The 18,630-nt window shown below is 51.1% G+C and overlaps 2 protein-coding genes across 6 annotated transcripts in view; both read left to right on the top strand.

Moving 5' to 3' along the window:
• The first annotated feature begins 66 nt into the window (after positions 1-66).
• NLE1 (notchless homolog 1) lies at positions 67-8,117 on the top strand. Of its 5 annotated transcripts, none has more exons than XR_011326056.1 (14): positions 67-104; positions 445-588; positions 680-897; positions 1,008-1,087; positions 1,390-1,466; positions 2,848-2,945; positions 4,389-4,581; positions 5,009-5,144; positions 5,515-5,561; positions 5,719-5,921; positions 6,873-7,032; positions 7,118-7,188; positions 7,291-7,401; positions 7,493-8,117. XR_011326056.1 is itself a non-coding variant. In XM_069791070.1 (13 exons), the coding sequence occupies exons 1-13, from the start codon at positions 96-98 to the stop codon at positions 7,871-7,873; spliced, it is 1,449 nt and encodes a 482-aa protein (XP_069647171.1). In that variant the 5' UTR covers positions 67-95; the 3' UTR covers positions 7,874-8,117. The 5 variants fall into 5 exon arrangements, 3 of the variants coding, with proteins under 3 accessions (XP_069647171.1, XP_069647170.1, XP_069647172.1); XR_011326057.1 differs by having other exon boundaries at positions 7,291-7,430; positions 7,861-8,117; XM_069791070.1 differs by lacking the exon at positions 7,291-7,401 and having other exon boundaries at positions 7,861-8,117.
• A 6,396-nt stretch (positions 8,118-14,513) lies between these two features.
• ULK2 (unc-51 like autophagy activating kinase 2) overlaps positions 14,514-18,630 on the top strand; it is a 40,811-nt gene continuing 36,694 nt past the window's right edge. The window contains exons 1-3 of the mRNA XM_069791051.1: positions 14,514-15,289; positions 16,627-16,719; positions 17,972-18,013. Coding sequence (XP_069647152.1) covers positions 15,197-15,289; positions 16,627-16,719; positions 17,972-18,013 — 228 coding nt within the window. The 5' untranslated portion in view covers positions 14,514-15,196. The remainder of the gene's footprint in view (positions 15,290-16,626; positions 16,720-17,971; positions 18,014-18,630) is intronic.

Genomic DNA, 18,630 nt, shown 5'->3' with positions numbered 1-18,630 from the left:
GTCCCCACCGCCGGCCGCCAGGGGGCAGCAGCGCCGCGCTCAGCGCCTCCCGCCCCGGCGGGGCCGCTTCCGGCCCACGTGGGCCGCGCAGGCACATGGCCGCGGTGAGCGGGGCCGGGGCCGGAGCTTACCGGGGGCGGGTGGAGGGGGAGCGGGGCCGGGGTTGCACGGAGATGCCGCAGGGGTTGGGGGTGCTGGGGCTCTCTGGAGCCTCCTGACCCCCCTGGGGTTCCCCTGTGGGGATCCTCCTACCCCCACGCCGCCTGGGGCCCTGGTCAATGTAGGGTGTTTCTCCCCTCCCACGCGAGCTCCACGCCGGGTTCCCCCGTAGCGGCCCCTTTTTTTGTCCCCCACGCGGGGTATGGTTGCCCGGGTGGGGGGTTGTGGGGCTATCCCCCCGCCTCTCCGGTGGGATCCCCCGCCCCTGAGCCCCCTGTCCCGCAGAGCATGCCGCCGGACGAGGACGTGCAGCGGCTCCTGATCCAGTTCCGGGACGAGGCGGGGGAATCCCTGGGCTCCCCCTTCGACGTCCCGGTCACCATCACCCCGGACAAGCTGCAGCTGGTCTGCAATGCTCTCCTGCAGAAGGTGAGACCCTCCCCCGAGATCCCCCGGTAACCCCCCCCTACCCTAACCCAGTGCCACCCCTCGCTACCTCTCCTGCCATTTCTTCCTCCAGGATGAACCAGTGCCTCTGGCCTTCTTCGTCCATGATGTCGAGATCGTGGCGTCGCTGGAGAAGACCCTGGCGGGGCAGAGCGTGGAGACGGAGAAGGTCCTGGACATCATCTACCAGCCACAGGCAGTGTTCAGGGTGCGGGCGGTGACCCGCTGCACCAGCTCCCTGGAGGGGCACACCGAGGCCGTCATCTCCGTGGCCTTCAGCCCCACGGGAAAGTACGAGGGTCTGGCTGTGGGGTGGGGGGCTCAGGGTAGGGCAGTGGCTGCTGTTTTCCCCTCCCTCCCTGGGAACACTGCGCTGAGCCGGGCTCTCGCTCCTCTCCCAGGTACCTGGCGAGCGGCTCTGGAGACACCACTGTCCGCTTCTGGGACCTCAGCACGGAGACGCCGCAGTTCACAGCCAAAGGTGGGTGTGGGGGTGTCCCGGGAGGGCAGCTCCTGACCCCCTCCCTCACGGACCCCCTGCACGCTCGGGAGGATGAACAGCAGAGCCTGGGTGCTGCCTGAGCCATGTAGGCCGGGACCATGGCTCAGGAAGGGAGTAGCTCTCTTTGAGTAACGAAGCGGAGGAAGAGGGTCTGGCCGGGAGGAACACGAAGGGTTCCCTCCACCTCCATCCAGTCCTGCCTCGGGGTGGCTGCATGCCAGGACACTGGGGACAGACGGTCACAGCTCTCCACTCATGCCCGCTCGTGCTCTCTCTGCCAGGTCACCGGCACTGGGTGCTCAGCATCGCCTGGTCGCCCGATGGCAAGAAGCTGGCCTCGGGCTGCAAGAACAGCCAGGTACACGTTGGCTCCCTGCTCCCTTGGTGCGGGGCCGGGGTGGGGGGTCTGTGGGAGCGTGGAGACTCTCTGCAGCTCTGTTCTGAACTGAAATGAAACCTGGTAAAGAAGCTTTGGGGGATTAGGTGCAAAGAATTTGTTTTGGGGGGGGGTGTGACAGGTGTATCCAGTTGTTTTGAGCAGGATTCCCATGCCCTAGAGGAGCTTCGTACGTGGGTATGTCACAGTCATTGCAAATAGTGTCTCCGAACTCTGGGCTGGGCAGGGCTCCGGCTTTGTCGCTTTTGTAGACCTCTCGCTGCTGAGCCCAGCTGTCTTGTGGCAGATGCTTTTCCCTCAGCACAGGAAAGAGTCCAGGCTTTGGATGTGGTCCTTGGCAGACGGCTCCGTCATGAGGGAGGTGTCTGGAGCAAGAAAGGGTATCACCCAGCCAAGCCAGCGCTGCTGTTTTCGTGACCCAGACATGCAGCAGCAGCCTGTTTCACAGTGCTCTCACTCAGACACAGCTAAATTCCTTCTCACAGGAATGTGATAGGGGCTCTGTCCTGGCTGTGGGGCAAAATGTGGGCACTTAAGGGGAAGCGGGAGCACTTGTGGGCAATTAAAAGTGAGTCAGCAACTGGCTGAGCTGCAGAGGGGCAGTTGCTTGCTTTGACCTTTGAACAGCCCGGGAGCAACATGAGTGGCCGCAGAGCTGCCAAGAGCTGCTGTCCCGCGCTCGTTTTCTGAGCGGCCACTCTGTCAGGCCACTGTGATACCAGCCCCAAGGAAACGGGCTGGACCAGGGTGGCTCATGCCCTGGTTTGGTGCTGTTTTGGCTTTAATCTAACCCAGGGAGCTGCTTGTCCTCTGTTTCCCTGTTTTTCCCAGGTTCTTAACTAGGAGATGACTAATGCCTTGGCTCTTTGGATGAACATTTAAGTAGAGACAGAAAAAACAAGAGAAAACCAGCATGTGTCCCACCCACAGAATCCGATAATAAGTAGCATTTAGCACGCTCTGGCTTTCATCACACTCTGGCTTTCATCACACTCTGCGAACGTTCACTAACTCTCTGGCACAGGGTGTCAAAGGCTCAGGCTGGCTTTTTGGGGACCTGTATCAGTTTTGGGTTGAGGCAGATATTTTTGTAGCAGCAGCAGCAGCATTTTAGGCAGAGAGGAGGGCGATCAGGTCTCATTCTCTGAGATGTCAGCTGATTCCTGCAGGGATCTGGAAAGGCATCCAGCCCACCTGCCCCCCTCCCTTTCTGCTCCCTGCTTCTGCCAATGTAAATGCGACACCAAGGACACCTATGCTTTCTAAATGGAGCCCAAACGTCCCTGGGATTCACATGATGTGTGTGGCCTGACGCGACCCTCTTGCTTCCTCTCTTGGACAGATATTTCTCTGGGACCCAGCCACCGGCAATCAGATCGGCCGGGTGCTCTCTGGCCACTCCAAATGGATCACGTGTCTGTGCTGGGAACCACTCCACATGTAAGTGAAGGGCCAGCCCAGCCCTTCCCCTTTACTGGTATGGAAAAGAGCAGCCTGACCTGAAGGGCACTGCTCCTGTTTGCTTTTTTGCCGTTATGGTCTGCAGAGGGGGTGTGTGCAGGAGGGCAGCCTCCAAGGTGGGCTGGGAAAAATGCATCTAGCTTGGAACCAGGAGTTCCAGCCGCTGCTCACAGTCCCCGTGAGGTTGCTGGGGAAGTCACTGCCAAGCTGTGCCTCTTTTCCCCTGTGTAAAAGACATACCTGCCTATGGAAAACAATTTTTTCATGGTGCTGGACAAACATTTGAGATGCTTTTCCCCAGCGTGCTGAGCTGGGAGCAGGAAAGCCTGCCTGCGTGGTGCCCGAGCTCAGGCTCTGCAGAGCACTCCCTTTCTGCTCTCCTGCATCCTGGTTTCCTGTGTCTTCCTGTTTATGTATCGTGAGGGTTGATCAGCTAAAGCTCTGTCTGGGAGAGGTCGGTGCAGGGCGTCAGTTGTAGCCAATAATCCAAGACATTATAGGAATAAATAAAAAGAGGCCCTTCAGAGCAGAGTCCTGCAAATTGAATTTGCCAGTAGGAAACTCCAGCTATTTGCAAACAATTAACTGGATTAGCAAAAACTGATTATAAAGGAGGCTGAGGAAATGGAGAGGAGGGAGACGAGCCTGCCAGGGCTTCACTTCTCTTTCTCCAGCCAGCTGCGCTCCCCACTCAGTTCCTGCGCAACAGGAAGGGCTATGCTCTTCCTCACTGCTGCTGGTGCCAGGGACCGCTTTCTTTGACATTAAAACCGTGTTTGTTGTGCAAAGGACAGAAAGCTGTGGCTCCCCTGTCCTTGCTGGGCTGTGGCCAGCTGCTTCCAGATGTGTTAAATTTGCCCCCATGAGCCACACAGATGGACTTTGTTGCTTTCAGCCCTACCAGCACAGCAGCACCATGTCTGCAGGCCAGCATGTTCTCTGCCGGAGGTGAAGCATGGCATAGGCAGGGGAGCATTCAATGTGTTCCTGTTGCCACCGGTCTGCGCTGCCTGCATAAGGCAGACTGATCCCCCTGCCCAGGGCTCTCCCCAGCCAGTACCCAGGGAATGTGCCAGTTTGAGGTCCCCTCATTAGCCAGCGGGTTAAAGCTGCCTCCTGTGAAAATAAGGACATTGCCAAGGGCTCAGGTGCCAGGTTTACCCTGGATTGATGTCTCCAGTGTGCAGCCCAGGAGTCGGTTTGGAGGGAAGCATTTGTCTGCCTTTCCCTCGCCTTGGTGGATCTTGTTCCCTGTAGGTCAGTGCTCTGCCCCTGCCCGGCCTCTCTCTGATCTTAAGCCAAAAGAGAAAGTTGTCTTTTATTGACTTCCGGACCCTTGAATCCTCTGGGGCTGATGGGGGAAGAGCTTGGTGGAGGAGCTGTGTGTTCTGCGCAAATGGATTTGATCTTCTTTTTGCCCAGAAACCCAGAGTGCCGTTACCTCGCCAGTGCCTCCAAGGATGGCAGCATCCGCATCTGGGACACCCTGATGGGCAGGTGTGACAAAATCCTCACAAGCCACACACAGTCAGTGACGTGTGTGAAGTGGGGGGGTGATGGCTTGCTCTACTCCTCCTCCCAGGACAGGACCATCAAAGTCTGGAGGAGCCAGGACGTAAGTGAGGCAGGCAGCCCTGGGGCTGCTGGTGAAGGGGGCTGGACCCACAGTTTGTGCCCTGGAAAATGGAGGTGCAGAGTGGGTGCTGTATCCTCTTAATCTGTCAGAGCCTGTTGCTTGACACCATGTGGCGGGGGTAGCTGTTGTGCAATGTTTTCATCCCTAAAAGCATAAAATGGGGCTAAAAGCTGGAAACATCCCTGGAGCAACCTGTGCTGGTGGACTCCTTGCAAGGCCCTGCAGGAAACTGATTCAACAGTGTTGTTTCTTCCCTGCTAAGGCTGGCTACAGTCCTGCTTGCAGCTTGGGCAAGAGGGTTTGGAAAGCTTAGGGTTGGTCCTTGCAGCTCAGTGGGTCAGGTGGGTCCTGTGCAGTCTGGCTCTGTCCTGCCCATCTCTCTCTAAGCAGGTGGTTTTGTTTCCAGGGGGTCCTCTGCCGCACATTGCAGGGCCACGCTCACTGGGTGAACACCATGGCCCTTAGCACCGACTACGTTCTCCGCACTGGTGCCTTCGAACCTGCTGAAGCCACCATCAATCCACAGGATGTGAGTGGCTCCTGTAAGTGCAGCACTGGTGTTGTAGGCTGGGGGAGGCGGTGGGGAAGATAGTGAGGAGACCTGATGTCTCTTCTTAATGCTGCCGTGAGCCAAAGCAATCTTGAGAGCTGGGAACAGATCCTGTGCTGGTGTTGGTCATGCTGGCAGCCATGATCTTCCTTGCCCATGCACAGGGTCAAGCAGTCTAGGGAACGGGAAGGCCACTGTTTTCAAGGGGTTTTGCTCCCAGTATCACCCTTAGCAAAGAGAAAGTGGGTGAGCAGTCACAAATGCATCTGCTTGGCCCACGGAGCCAGGATTGGAGTTGGCATCACAGGGTCATAAAGTTTCCTTTCGCCTAAGGATTGCAAATCTCGCTTTCCCTCTTGCAGTGGCAGAACTGAAGGACAAGGCACAGCAGAGGTATGACCAAGTCAGGGTAAGTCCCTTTTGTTCCTACTGTCATTTCTAACACTATTTATTACCGGTGGAAGCAGTAAACATGCACGGTTGGCTGTTGACCCCAACACTGGCGTGCTTCCAAGCTCTCCACACCTGGATTGTACAAGACTTGGGTTCTTTCATCCCTTTTTCAGGGCCAGGAACCAGAAAGGCTTGTCTCAGGGTCAGATGATTTCACACTGTTTCTTTGGAGACCAGCAGAAGACAAGAAGCCGCTGGAGAGAATGACGGGCCACCAGGCATTGATTAACCAAGTCCTCTTCTCGCCAGACACCCGGATAATAGCTAGTGCTTCCTTTGACAAGTCCATAAAGCTCTGGGATGGTAGGACAGGAAAGTGAGTTGGTTTGTTCTGTTACAGAGGTGCTTGTATGGCGTCTGTGTGTAATGCACAGGTTACACAGAGATGGGCTCCAGTGTTATTGCCAGCAACTCCCTGGTGTGTTCAGCATCTCTGTAGCCTGAACTCATGCAAAGTAATTCTGCTGCCTCTGTCTGTCTCTGCCCTTGGGAAGTCCCTTTTCCAGCTCTTCTTGTGGTATGGGGTCTGTGCTTGGCTGGGTGTGTGCAACCCTGCTGTCACCCAGCCACAGTACTGCCTGGCACCCATGTGGCACATGCAGCCTGCTGCAGGGTCAGTTCTCTGAGGCAGGTACAGCTGCGGTGGGATGGGATGTTCCACTTGGCTGATCTGAAGACATGTGCATTGTATACTGTAGACTGTCCCGGTTTAAACGGTTCCTGTGCCAGAGAACAGCTTGTTCTGGACGATGCAAATTCTTGTAGTTACAAGTGGTGCTGTTGGTGTTTGGATGCTCCTGTAGTCTGGCTTTTAACCTTCAGCTAGAATATTGATGAGCTCTCTGGGGCAGCAGTCCCTCCCTATAAATCAGCCTTTATACTGATGAGCTTGCATTTCATGTCAGTAATTTTAATGGTCCTTCTAAATCCAGGCTGCTCAGCCAGAGAGAGGAAGGACACATCTGTACAGTAAGGCTGTAGTGTTGCCTGCTGGGTAAGGGTTTCTCGGCAGAGGAGTTGAGATGAAGAGCCATCCTCTAGAAGGCTCTCAGCCCATCTGAGAGGGTTTTTAGACAGACTGAAAGACCTATGGACTCTCTATAGCAATTGACTGCCTTGTGTGTGCTGGCTTGCAGTGTGCTGGGCATCCCATGACTGTGCTTGCTTGCTCACAGGTGGAGAAGAACCACGAAAGCTGGGCAAGGGCAGGTTTGGCACAAACCTGGCTGCATACTTCTCTAACAGCTTTGTGCCTCCTCCGCACCAGGTACCTGACGTCGCTGAGAGGGCACGTCTCAGCTGTGTATCAGATTGCCTGGTCAGCTGACAGCCGCTTGCTGGTGAGCGGGAGTAGTGACAGCACACTGAAGGTCTGGGATGCCAAGACGAAGAAACTGGCAATTGATCTTCCTGGCCATGCAGATGAGGTGAGGTGTCTGGTCCAGCCACGGTGTTTGAGAGAAGCAGGAATGACCCCTCCCAGCAGAGATAACTCTCTCTCCCTAATACTAGGTGTATGCAACGGATTGGAGCCCAGACGGACAGAGGGTAGCAAGTGGAGGGAAGGATAAGTGTTTGCGGATGTAAGTAACCTGTTGTCTGTCCATAGAGGATGTTGGAGCTCCTTCAGAGCCGCAGTCTCCTTGCAGAGGCCTGCATAGTCAGGGCATGATCTCTCCTTGCAGAGAGCACAGCTCTGGGCCAAATTCCAGCCTGGTGACCTAATCTCCCTCAGGGCAGGAACTGCTGCTGTCCCCTGGGAGATGACTAGAAAGCAGAGTCCCTCCAACTGAGCAGTCAGTGGTGAAATTTGGCTCCTGGAGAGGTGAAGGAACAGTTGTACCAGTCAGTCAGACCCTTCCTTTCTCACCTTCCTCTATCTCCTAGTTATGCAGACAGACAAATGCCTGTGAGCTGGTTGCCATTTGACCATGGCTGATGACCTTCTTCACTATGAGGGTGGTGAGGCATTCTTAACAGGTTGCTCAGAGAAGTTGTGGATGCCCCATCCCTGGAAGTGTTCAAGGTCAGGCTGGATGGGGCTTTGAGCAACTTGCTCTAGGGGAAGGTGTTCCTACCCATGGCAGGGGGGTTGGAACTAGATGATCTTTAAGGTCCTTTCTAACCCAAACCATTCTATGATAAGGAACCCAGGCCCCAAGCCTCTGCTGTGCTGCTCTCGTACAGTACCTGCTGGGCTGTGTGGCAGCGCTGATGCCAGACCACAGGGACACAGCAGCTCTTTCCATTTGTAGATGGCGTCGATAGAGCAGCGACACGAAGGTGCTGGTCCTGTCCTAAGATGGCCTGCCCTCGGTGCAACCTGCCTGGGAGGTCTGCAAGGTGATGGACGACAGAGGCTGACCCAAGCACGACTCCCTGTTCCTGTTGGCTGCCCTCATGGACTCTTTCCTTATATTTATTTAAGGAAATTTTAATTCTAGTTCTTATTAAGAGCTGTGCTTTGCAGGATGATTTCCTCTGAACATTACAGGAGGGTTATCTCATCTGCCTCCATCTCAACTGGCTTTTTATTGAAATTTTAGCCTTACAGTAGCCTGCTGCCTTGAAAGGGGCAAGCGAAGGGTGGGGATGGCTCATGCCCTTTCTTGCTGTGTGAAAAATCCTGCAGAGAAGAGGCTGTTAGTGGGAACAGAAAGGGTTGTCCTTTTGTGACCTTCAGAGAGGTTGAGAGGAATGGGAAAATTCAGCACATCATTACGTTGCAGAATTGTGCTCCGCTGCATGCCTGGGACAAAGATCTGCTGAGAGTAAGGTCTTGGGGCTTCTTGTTTTTCCAGTAAGGTTTTGCCTTTCCACTCAGCCCATTTCCCTGTGGGCTGTGCCAGGCATTATCTATTAGTGATCCTCTGCATCAACAGCAGATAACTCATTCACTCATCAGTTCAGGGTGCAATAGGCATGGACTTCAAACGACTGCTAGAGCTGTGCTGAGTTTTCAGGTCTGAACGGCTCTTGGAAATGGGGAAATGAGGCACTTGTGCCTCTGAACAGGGGAGAGAGTGTCTATTTCCAGTCCGCTGCCAGCTCAGGGGGAAGGAAGGAAAGGGTGGGGAAGGGGAGGAATGGAGCAGGCGTTTTGGGTGGTGGTTGTCCCTTGGCCTGGATACGTGGTGACAGCAGGGCTGGGACTGTCACAGTAAATGGCAAAAATTCCATTGCATAGAGTTGGCGCCTTCTGGAATTTCTCAAGTGCATTTGCTTGCCCAGTGAGTGAGAGGGATTCACACTGTCAGTCATATATTTGTAAGCTTGCTTCTGATCTTTTTAAAAGTCTATTCAGGCTTCCAACAGTCATGAGGTGAATAGACCTGGATTTAGTGTTTATTTCCAGGATGCTTATGGAACAGTAAAAATCAACATGTGATTATTAAGGAGTAGAAAACACATTGTCAGATTTAGTTGCAGCAAGTTAGCACGAAGGCTAAAACATTCTCCGTAGCCCTCATACTGCAGTTGCTACTCAGTGATTACTACAACTCAGAACAGAAGTTTGGGTCTCAGATGCTTCCCAGCTGCAGAAGATGCATTTTAGGACTTTATTCCTGCTGTCAGAATAGCTTTGGAGAATTAAGGGGGGATGGTGCAGTAATGGCCGTTTGCTTGTCTGCAAGTGTTCAGGTGCGCAAAAGACTGGAACAAAGAGTTAAATCTTTAATATGACTGAGAACACAAATTGCAGTTCCTGTTGTTAGTATCTCTTTCTGCCAGCCAAGTCAGCAGGCTCTATCTTCATGGGATCTTTTGGGAAGAACTCAATATCCTGTACCTGCTCTTTCATTAACGTGCTTCCTCCAGCTGGTTCTTGCTGACAGTGAAGGCCATGTTGTGTCCATCTGCATAAACAAAACCTTTCGTAATTCATGAAGGTAAATGTTGTGGGACAGGGTGATTTAAAACTAGCTGATAATTCTGCCTCCCCAGACTGCCATGCCCTTGGGAAGGAGAGGAGTACATGTGCAGCTGACGGATCTCTGGTAACAGTTGAGAAGCCTGCCCATTTTATGAGTTTTTTGGGCTGCCTGTGCTAAAGGAAACAATCCACCCTTGGGAGTTCAGTTCTGTGTCCCTGGGTTTGACTTGCTGAAAGCGGCAGCTTCCGCAGCTCCTGGTAGTATGTGGCTCTTCCTGAGGGAAGAAGCATCGTTATCTGCTTCATTTCCCAAAGCACTGCATGGGGTCACTGTGCCCTGTTAATCCACTGTGTGTTTTGTGTTAGAAGTAGGGATGTATTGGAGCTGGGGGAAGTGATCCTGCCTGCAGGGACTGGTTTGGCCACGTGTGTGTCTGTACGTGTACCTAAAGACCACTTCCTTGTCAACTGATTTCCAAACCAAAGCAATCGCTGTGCTCTCTGGCCGTGCTCCTAACATAGGCTAGCTTCTGCCTTCAGACTCTGCTGCTGTGATATTAGGCACTGAACAGAGCCTGGTTAAAACCCACCTTCCTAATGCTGGAGCAGAAAGGTTTGCCAAAGCAAAGTGAGACCCTGAAGAAAGAGAGGGCCTTGCAACTAAGTTTACACCAAAATTAGCTATCTGGGCTTTAATCTTTCTTTGACCTGAAAGCAGGTAGATTCTGAACCACACTGTGTGATGGGTTTGCATGTAGACCAAATCATATTTTCCTATCTAAGCAGCTGCTACTATTTTTATCATTCATACAGTACCAGCCTTCATGCACACTAAGTGCTGGCCCCATTCCAGCTGTATTCCTAAGCAATCCTGTAACGCTGCTCCCAGTTTTATTTGAATGCAGCATTTCCCGGGCCTTGCTCTGCAGTCTCCTGCCTGCTCTCGTTCACTAGGGAAGAACCACTGCCTTTTGCTTCGGAGGTGGCTCCTTTTTGGCAGGAGACGAAGCAAGCGCGTGACCTCCCTCGCTTTGCTGGCAATGGTGATGTGAGCTTTAATTAGCTAATTTTTAGGACTGCAGATGCGGATTTGGGTTGATGGTGTTATTAACGGGGAAGACATTACTTTTTGTTAAAGGGCAAATCTAGAAAGTAGTCTGGAGTTTTCTGATTGTTTTTCTGGGAACCGCATTGCTAACCTTACAAAAAACCTGCTGAAACACCTGAACTTTTCCAATGCTGTGTGATAGGAATCTCAGTATCTGCTGCTGTGTTTCAATGCAGTTTCTCCCGAGTTACTTGTTAAGCATACCACACAGGTATGCCTACCATGAGGGTGTTATTTTTCACTGGTAATATATGAATAATTTTAAGCATATCCAGAAACTGTTTGTCCTGCAGAGCCCTCTGATATTTTCTCCTTTAAATGCTGTGATATCTCAGCTGATGCCACCATTAATTTTGTTACAAATCCCCAATGGGAGGACAGTGACGGTAAGGACTGGGAAGCATGCCAGTCCTCCAGGAAAGGTTTACCTGTCTAATAAATTCCTGGGTATGATGGAAGGAAGGAGAGAAGAAAATGGTAAGAACACCGAGAGTGAAGTAGATCATTTGGGATAGCGCTGAGATGAGCAGGATGGTGCCAGACTCCTGCCTTCGTGGGTTGGTTTGGATAAGTGAGGCCTTAGCATCCTTGTGAAAACTATTCTTGGGTCTGTGTGTTCTGTTTATCCGTGCAGGAGGACTGGCCAAGTGGCATATGCGTTATGCTCCTCAGGTCCTTGGAGCCACATGTTTAACGTTCTGCTCAATTCAGCTGATCTCTTGATTATTTTCCCAGATCAGTAATTTAACTTCCATGTGCATCTTTATAGCCTGGGGAGAGATACAAGAAAAATCTTTCAATGAACAGGAAGAAAATAATCTTCATTCACTGTTCTGCATGAACATTAGGAAAAGCAGTCTTTCTGCTTTTCTTTGGGTCAACCCAGGCACTGCTCAGGTGATGTTTCTACCTTAAAGGGCTGCATTTTGGTGGTATGGCAGAAAAGGGCTTGCTGTGAAGACCATTAGCACTTTTGAGGATGAAAGGTGTTACGGAAACTCAGGACAGTGATGACTGTATTCTGGGGAGCTGCTGCCAGATGAAGGTGTACTTCTGTGTACTCAGACAAGCAACCTGGAAGGTGCCAGTTCCTTCCTAGATCTGTTGCTCTTGTGATCATGAGTCCTGGCTGACATCTGAGGGATTAATTTGGCTGAACTGATGTAGTACAGCTGGGAGAGAGCCACAAATCCATCTCCAGTGCTGTTACTCTCTGCTTTCTTCATTCTGACCCTGTAAATTGGTGGTCCTTGCTGAGCTGTAAGTTGCTGGTGGTCTCTGTCAGTGGGCTGCAGCTCTTGCACAGTATGATATTAAAAATTAACTTAGGACACAGTACTCTGTGCTTTTGAAGGATCACTGTGGTCAATTAGACATGGTACTGGTGCCTGCTGCCTGGCCAGTTTTTTGAGCATGCTGGGTATTTTGTTGTCCTGCTGCGTGGCTTGTTGGAGCAGTGCATCCCTCCGAGTGCTGCAGGGCTGCTGCCGCCTGCCAGTGCGAAATGGGGAGTATCTGTGTGTATTCCTTGGGCAAGGGAGGAGCAGCATGAGCCCCATGGGCTTATCCTGCATTGCTCTCCCAAATGAGGCTCCCTTTGGGAAAGGTGGGTGAATTCAATCTGTTCTGTCTCCGAGCTCTTTCAGCAGCGAAAGCAAGTGAAGGTGCTGTTTGTAAATAGGTTTATTGTAGTCCGCCGATGCTGGAAATATTGACACCTAGAAACTCTCCCAGACGCTAATCAAGGACCCAGCTCAAATGAGTGACCTGCATGCAAATCCCGCAGCCCTTCATCGAGCGGTTGTTCAGACCTCAGCCCTTCAGATCCCATTCGAATCCCAGTGCGACGGCAGCATGTTTAGTTATTCTGGTCAAACCTCCCCGCTGCTCCTGGCTGTTTTGTCCTTGCTGTGCTGAAATAAACCTGCTTGAGGGCTCCAGCCCTATTACGAGGACAAAAGGACATCAGACGTGCTGCTACTGAAAGGAAATGCATCTTGGTTTTGAAGTGTAATGCAGAATGAGTGACTTAGAAATTCCTGAAGTGGCTTTCTCTGTTCAAAAGGCATCTTTCTGAATTATTTCTTTTTTTCAACTTCCCTGAAACGTAGCTTGTGGCATTGACTTTGGGGTGAGGTTACACGCTGATGCTGAGAGGATTAATACTGAATGTGAGAATCGGTGGATGGCAATAAACAGCCAATTCTCAGGGAAATTATTTTCTGAATCAGAATATTTAACACATTGAGACTTGTGGGCTTTTTCCTCGTTTTAAAGGGGCACTGTGAATGCATACTAGAAAGTGTCTGTGTTACTACCAACACTTTAATTTATGATTAACTTGGAATATTTTTACATCTCATTTATTCCTTCCACGGGGGTGTTCTGAGCCGCTGAAATTACTTGGTCAGCTTCACTTTCTCAGTTTTGTTTGTTGGGGTAGTGCCATGAGTGGATTTTGGATGGGAGCTCAGGACTTCAGAAAATAAAGGGGGGGGGGTTCAGTCTCGAGAGGTCTTAAAGCCCTTTTGTTCTCTTTGGTACAAAACAGATGTATTTGCATTCCTCTGATGTCACTGTATGATGTCTAGAGCTTAAAATGTCCTTCATAAAGCTGTCAATATTCCCTTAAGAATCTATTGCTATAGGGAGAAGACCAACAGCATAACTCTGCTCAGTCTCTGTTTTGATCTAGTGGTGCTGAAAGCAGACCCTATATCACATGAGGGAAGGTGCAGCACAGCTATGTGGGGTCGGAGCTCTGCCCTGCGTGATCCCGATGTGCACTTTGTGTCAACTGTAACTTCGGTGGAGGGTTAATCGCTGCTGCTGTGGTGTCAGAGTGCTGAGGGTGTCTGGGGCAGATACTGGAGAGGCCTGAAACAGCTCCAGGATGTGGAGGTGGTGTGATGGAGAACAAGGACAGAGAGGAAGGGGTAGAGAGCAGTAAGGAATGGAAAACAAAGGAAAGGAGCGTAATTATGTAGATCTGGAGGTGAAGGTCAAAGGCTCCATGTGACTGGTGTGCAGTGGCTGGTTGGGTTTTTTTTTTAATGTTTGTACATGTTGCTGTAAACAGCCCCAGGCTGATCTATACGTGCTGGAGGGCAGAAGCTGTAAATTACAGCCGTTGCTCTCCTTAGAAAGAGAGCGAGCAACTTGAAGTACCTTTGACTTACAGCATTTTGCACACTTGTCCCTCCATTGCTTCTCCGTTCATTTAAGTTCATTGTAGAGTCTTGCTTACTAATGGAGCCAGGACAGCGCTGAGCGTGTGTGACCCTGGGGGTGCTGGGTAAGCAGTATCGCTGCCCTGGCAGAGAGGCAGGGTGGGGTGACCGATTACCTGCCTTCCCGCCTCTGGCTGCTGCGTGACTGTCTCGGCACCTGCCCTCCCTCGCTCTGTGCTGTGAGGGCAGCCGGCTCATGGGGCACTTCTGGCCTGTCCTCCTCTCCTGGTGACCCCTCAGCTTTGTCCTCACTGGCAGGTGGGCCTGAGGTGACCAAGAAAACGGCTGAAGTGAAATACAGCAAGCGTTAGAAGCGATAGCTCGGTGTGGGGGGGCTTAGCTTGAGTTTGGCCTGTCAGCCCCAGCTCCGGGCTGAGGATAGGGGGTGGTTCCCGGGGCGTGGGTCGCATTTCTCCCTGACAAGGACGACAAGGACCCCCTCAGGAGCCATGGCGGGGTGCGGGGCCGGAGGGGGGCCGAGGCCCAGCCGTGGGCTGAGGGGCGGCGGCGGCGGCGGGACCCTGAGGAGAGGTCGGCGGGGCAGGGCGGGCTCCTGAGGAGACGGCGGCGGAGGGACCCCGCCTCGCGCTCCCGCCGGGTTAAACGGGGTGAGGCACTCTTTGGCCGCCGGCGGAAGCAGCCGAGCGCTGGGGCCTGCGCGATGCGGTCTACAAAAGGCGTGGGGTGGCGCGGAGGTCTGGGCAGTCGGCGCCGGGGCTGGCTGGGTTGTCGTTCGGTAGGGAGGCATTGGCGGAGCGGCGGGAGCCGCAGGAGACGGTGGCGGCCTGAGAGACCCCCGTCTGCACACTCACCGCTTTCTCCTTTCCCGTGGGGGGGGGGAGGGGGGCGTGTGTGCGGCGGCGACGACAGCGGCAGCGACAGCCACCCCCGGAGCTGCGGGCCGCGCCTCCTCCCGCCCTGCTGGATGCTTTGGGGCTCGGTCCCTGAGGGGGGCCGCGGCGCCGGCAGCCCCCGCTGTGGCGGGGCCATGGGGGCGGGCAGCGGCAGGGCGCGGAACCCCCTTCCCCGCTGAGAAGGCCCCTCGTCCCGGCGCCGATGCCGCGCTGTCCCCTCACACCCGGCCCCTGAGAGACTCCCCCCCCCCCCCCCGCCCCGCTTTTTCCCTTCTTTGCCCTCCCCATGCCAGACGGAGCCTTTCGCCTCGGAGACGCCCTGCAGCAGCCCCGCCGGCCCGGGGGTCTGCGGCTGCCCCCGCGGTATGAGAGGAGCTGCCCCCGCCGCCGGGGGCAGCCAGGAGAGGGGCAGGCTCCCACCCCGCCGCCGATTGCCGTGAGGCGGCTGTAGCTGCCTTGGGCAGGAGGAAGAGCCCCATTGTTTTCCTTCCCTTCCCTTCCCGGGGCTTCATGCCCCGCTGAGGGATGATGGAGGTGGTGGGGGACTTTGAGTACAGCAAGAAGGACCTGATAGGACACGGAGCCTTTGCTGTGGTCTTCAAAGGTCGCCACCGCAAGGTAAACACCGATGGGCTTCGCCCGCAGCCGGAGCGGGGCTGGTTACACAACCCGGGGCAGGGGGCCGGGGCCGGGGTCGCTCGGCCGGGGCTGCCGCCGTCAGGAGCCCCTTCGCGGTGGGTGACAGCCGGGGGGTGGGGGGTTGTGGGGTGTGTTTCCTCTGGGGGAGTTTTGTCGTGATTTGGGTGTTTGGGCAGGGAAGAAAAAAAAAAAAAGAAAGAAAGGTGCGGGGCGGGCTGAGGTACCGGGGCGGGGGCGGCGGGGCCCGGGGCTGGGCCTGCGGCCGGGGCAGCCCCGACGGCCGGCCTGCCGCTGCTGCAGCCCGCGGCGGCCCGAGAGCCGAGCAGCCGGCCTCCATAAACCCTTTTTTTTTTCTTCCTCCCCCCCTCACCTCCGCTAAAAAAGCCCAACAACCTATCTGCGTTCCCACCTCTCCTTCCTGCTGTTTGGTAGCTCCCTAACATAACGGCGAGTAGAGAGTTGCAGCTGTATGGGAGGCTGAGCCCTTTGTTTGTCGGGAGGGTCATGTTTATCTCGCTGGATAACGAGGGATCTAATGGAAAATTGTCTCCTTTGGGATTGGCTGAAGATTTCTTAAATTCAGAGGTGTCTGGTTTCCTGGCATGGCTTGCTAATCACCCCGGATATTCATAGTTACGTTATGGTTTCTTGATGCTGTGAGAGTTTATTCTGGTGTTGGTGCCTGAAGTGCTCTGCTTTCCAGAAAACAGCTCTTCAGATTTATCATCTTGGAGCGTTAGGGCAGTACTCGCAACTTGGAGAGGCACAGTGCAGTGATTTTGGGGTTAAAAAAAAAAAGGGAGAAAGGAAGACAAACTTTAAAGGCCAGTGGAGGTGCTCCCAACTTACAAATAAATAGGCAATTTTTTTTTATATTTAATATATAAATAGACGATATGTAAGTTTATTTAAAGAAACAGATGTTTTCTTGTGCAATTTTCAGCTGTAGAGCATAAGAAGGCTGAAAACGGGAAGTCCTTAAAGGAGAGTAAAAGTAACTCGATCATTGAGAGGGGACTAAAAAGCAGATACATAGCACTACTACCAAAAAATAAATGGGATATGATTACTTACTTCTTTTGGTTTTTAAATGCTTTTGAATCCATGAAAATGCAGTGTAGCTGCAGCTGGATTTTAATAGCTAAGCAATTGTGGAATGAAATAGTTCTTGATGGTGTCATGTGATGTAGTAATCACTGGTGGGTAGAGTAGGGGTGATCTCGCAACTTTTTTTCCAGTGATTTACTAGCTAGTTGTTAGTGGATAAAGTTAAAAAAATATAAAACTGACAATACTGTTTGTTTGTTTGTTTCCAGAAGACTGATTGGGAAGTAGCCATAAAGAGTATTAACAAAAAGAACTTGTCAAAGTCACAAATCCTACTTGGAAAAGAAATAAAAATCTTAAAGGTATGTTAATTTGCAGTGATTTTTAAAGCTGCTTTAATTGAAAAGGAGAAGAGACTTTTGACCTAGTTCATTCCAGGTCATGGGTAGTATCACAGTAATTGCTATTCTGCCTTTTGTTTCTTTGTTAGTTCTAGGAGAATTCCAGAACTAAAAAAAAAAAAAAAAAACCAAGAAAAAAAGAAAAATATAATTTTTTTAGTTCTGGAAATTGTCTCAGAACAGGTTATGGGCTTGCTTTTGTAGTTAAAAGTAGAAAATTATTGTAGAACTGGTCTCTGTGCTTTGCTTATTGCACATGTAGAAAACTTTGTCCTTCAGGATGGCTAATGTGGCACCTTTCTCAAGGAGACCATACAACAAAAGTCATAGCTGAGGGTAAAACATCAGTCTTTGATCTTTCTTCATCTTCTTTGCTCAAAGATGCCTTGAAAGCTAAAATCAGCATGCTGAATTTGATTCCTGAAGCAGTCTTCACACTTCTGAGTCGTGTTAATTGACTTAAAATGCGTAGTGTGGCTCTAATGAAGGAAATAAAACAGAGCATCATTTAGTTTTCAATGCTATTTTACGAAAACATCTAGTGTTCTCCGCGCTCTGAACTTCACCACATCTCGTTTTACATAGCTTTGCAGCAATAATTAGTGCTGCTTTCTTTCCATGTTTCCAAGCTTCTTGAGATGCGTCACTATTTTATATACTAATAGATGCATATTATATTCTAGTATATTTATTATATACCAGAAATTGTACTGTTGGGTATATTAGTGTGCTGCAAGTACTTAGCAAAGACAGATGGGTTTTTGAGCAATTACAAATAATTGCATGAGCTGTCCTGTGAGTTTTATTTGGTGTCATTCTGTTTGATTTCCTTTTTATTGTAAAATGGTAAGGTTGGCTTGAACATAGTATAGTTGGTTACTCTGCTAAGCAAGAAATTGTGTGAGACTATAAAATTAAATTAAGTCAGTTTTCAGTACTCGTTAACGGATCTTGTGCTGTAGTACTTTCTGTAGCAAGACATAGAAAATAAGTTCTGGAACCAAATGTTTTTATGACCTCTGAAGATATTGCCTAATTTCCTATTCCTCTAAATATTGTCTAAATAGCTGGGATTTCCTCCAAATTCCATCAGATGATCTAAAAAAGATGCTATCTTTCTTTGTAAAATTTGGTTCTCTTTGAATATCACCTAGCCTATTAAATTTAAAATAATAACAGGCTATTTCCATAACACAAATATTTTGTTTTACAGGAACTTCAGCATGAGAACATTGTAGCTCTCTATGATGTCCAGGTAAAATATATTTTGATGCGTTTTTCTTCATTAAAATTTATTTATGAAAATATAATGCATATATATGTATACTGAGTAGAAAATGTTGAATGGCCATATATTTTGTTGCTATAATCAGTTTGGCATTTAGAAAAAGAAATTCAGTTCCCTAGCAGTGGCAGAGGAGTTCTCTCATCTTTAGAACACTATGCACTTATTCTGTATTGGCTCTTCCCAATAAGCAGGATGCACAGTTGAGATAGAAAGCCGTGAGGAATACGGTTTACTTCCAGGCAGCAGTGGCAGCCTGAGAACCTCTGCAGAGGCTGTTTGTGTAGTTTGGTTCTGTCTCCAGAGAAAAAGCATCAGCTGGTTGGGCTGGGAGCTCTATCAGTGGCAGTAACTATTCTTCTGAATTAGCCTTGTTTCCTTGGCCCTATAATTTAATTGGAAGGTGGATGTTTGTGGATGAAGGATGAAGACTGAATACACCTAAAGGAAAATGTACTAGTAGGAGTTGATCTGAATGGATGAAGCAAGTGACATTAAGAGGTCAACATAATTTAAAATACTGTGTTGTAGAAAAGGAGCAGCATCTTTGAGATCTCTGTAACAAAGAAGTGTATTTTATAGCCCTG

Source organism: Haliaeetus albicilla, chromosome 9, assembly GCF_947461875.1.
Source record: "Haliaeetus albicilla chromosome 9, bHalAlb1.1, whole genome shotgun sequence".
NCBI classification, from domain to species: domain Eukaryota; kingdom Metazoa; phylum Chordata; class Aves; order Accipitriformes; family Accipitridae; genus Haliaeetus; species Haliaeetus albicilla.
This window is presented reverse-complemented; position numbering and strand designations above follow the sequence as displayed.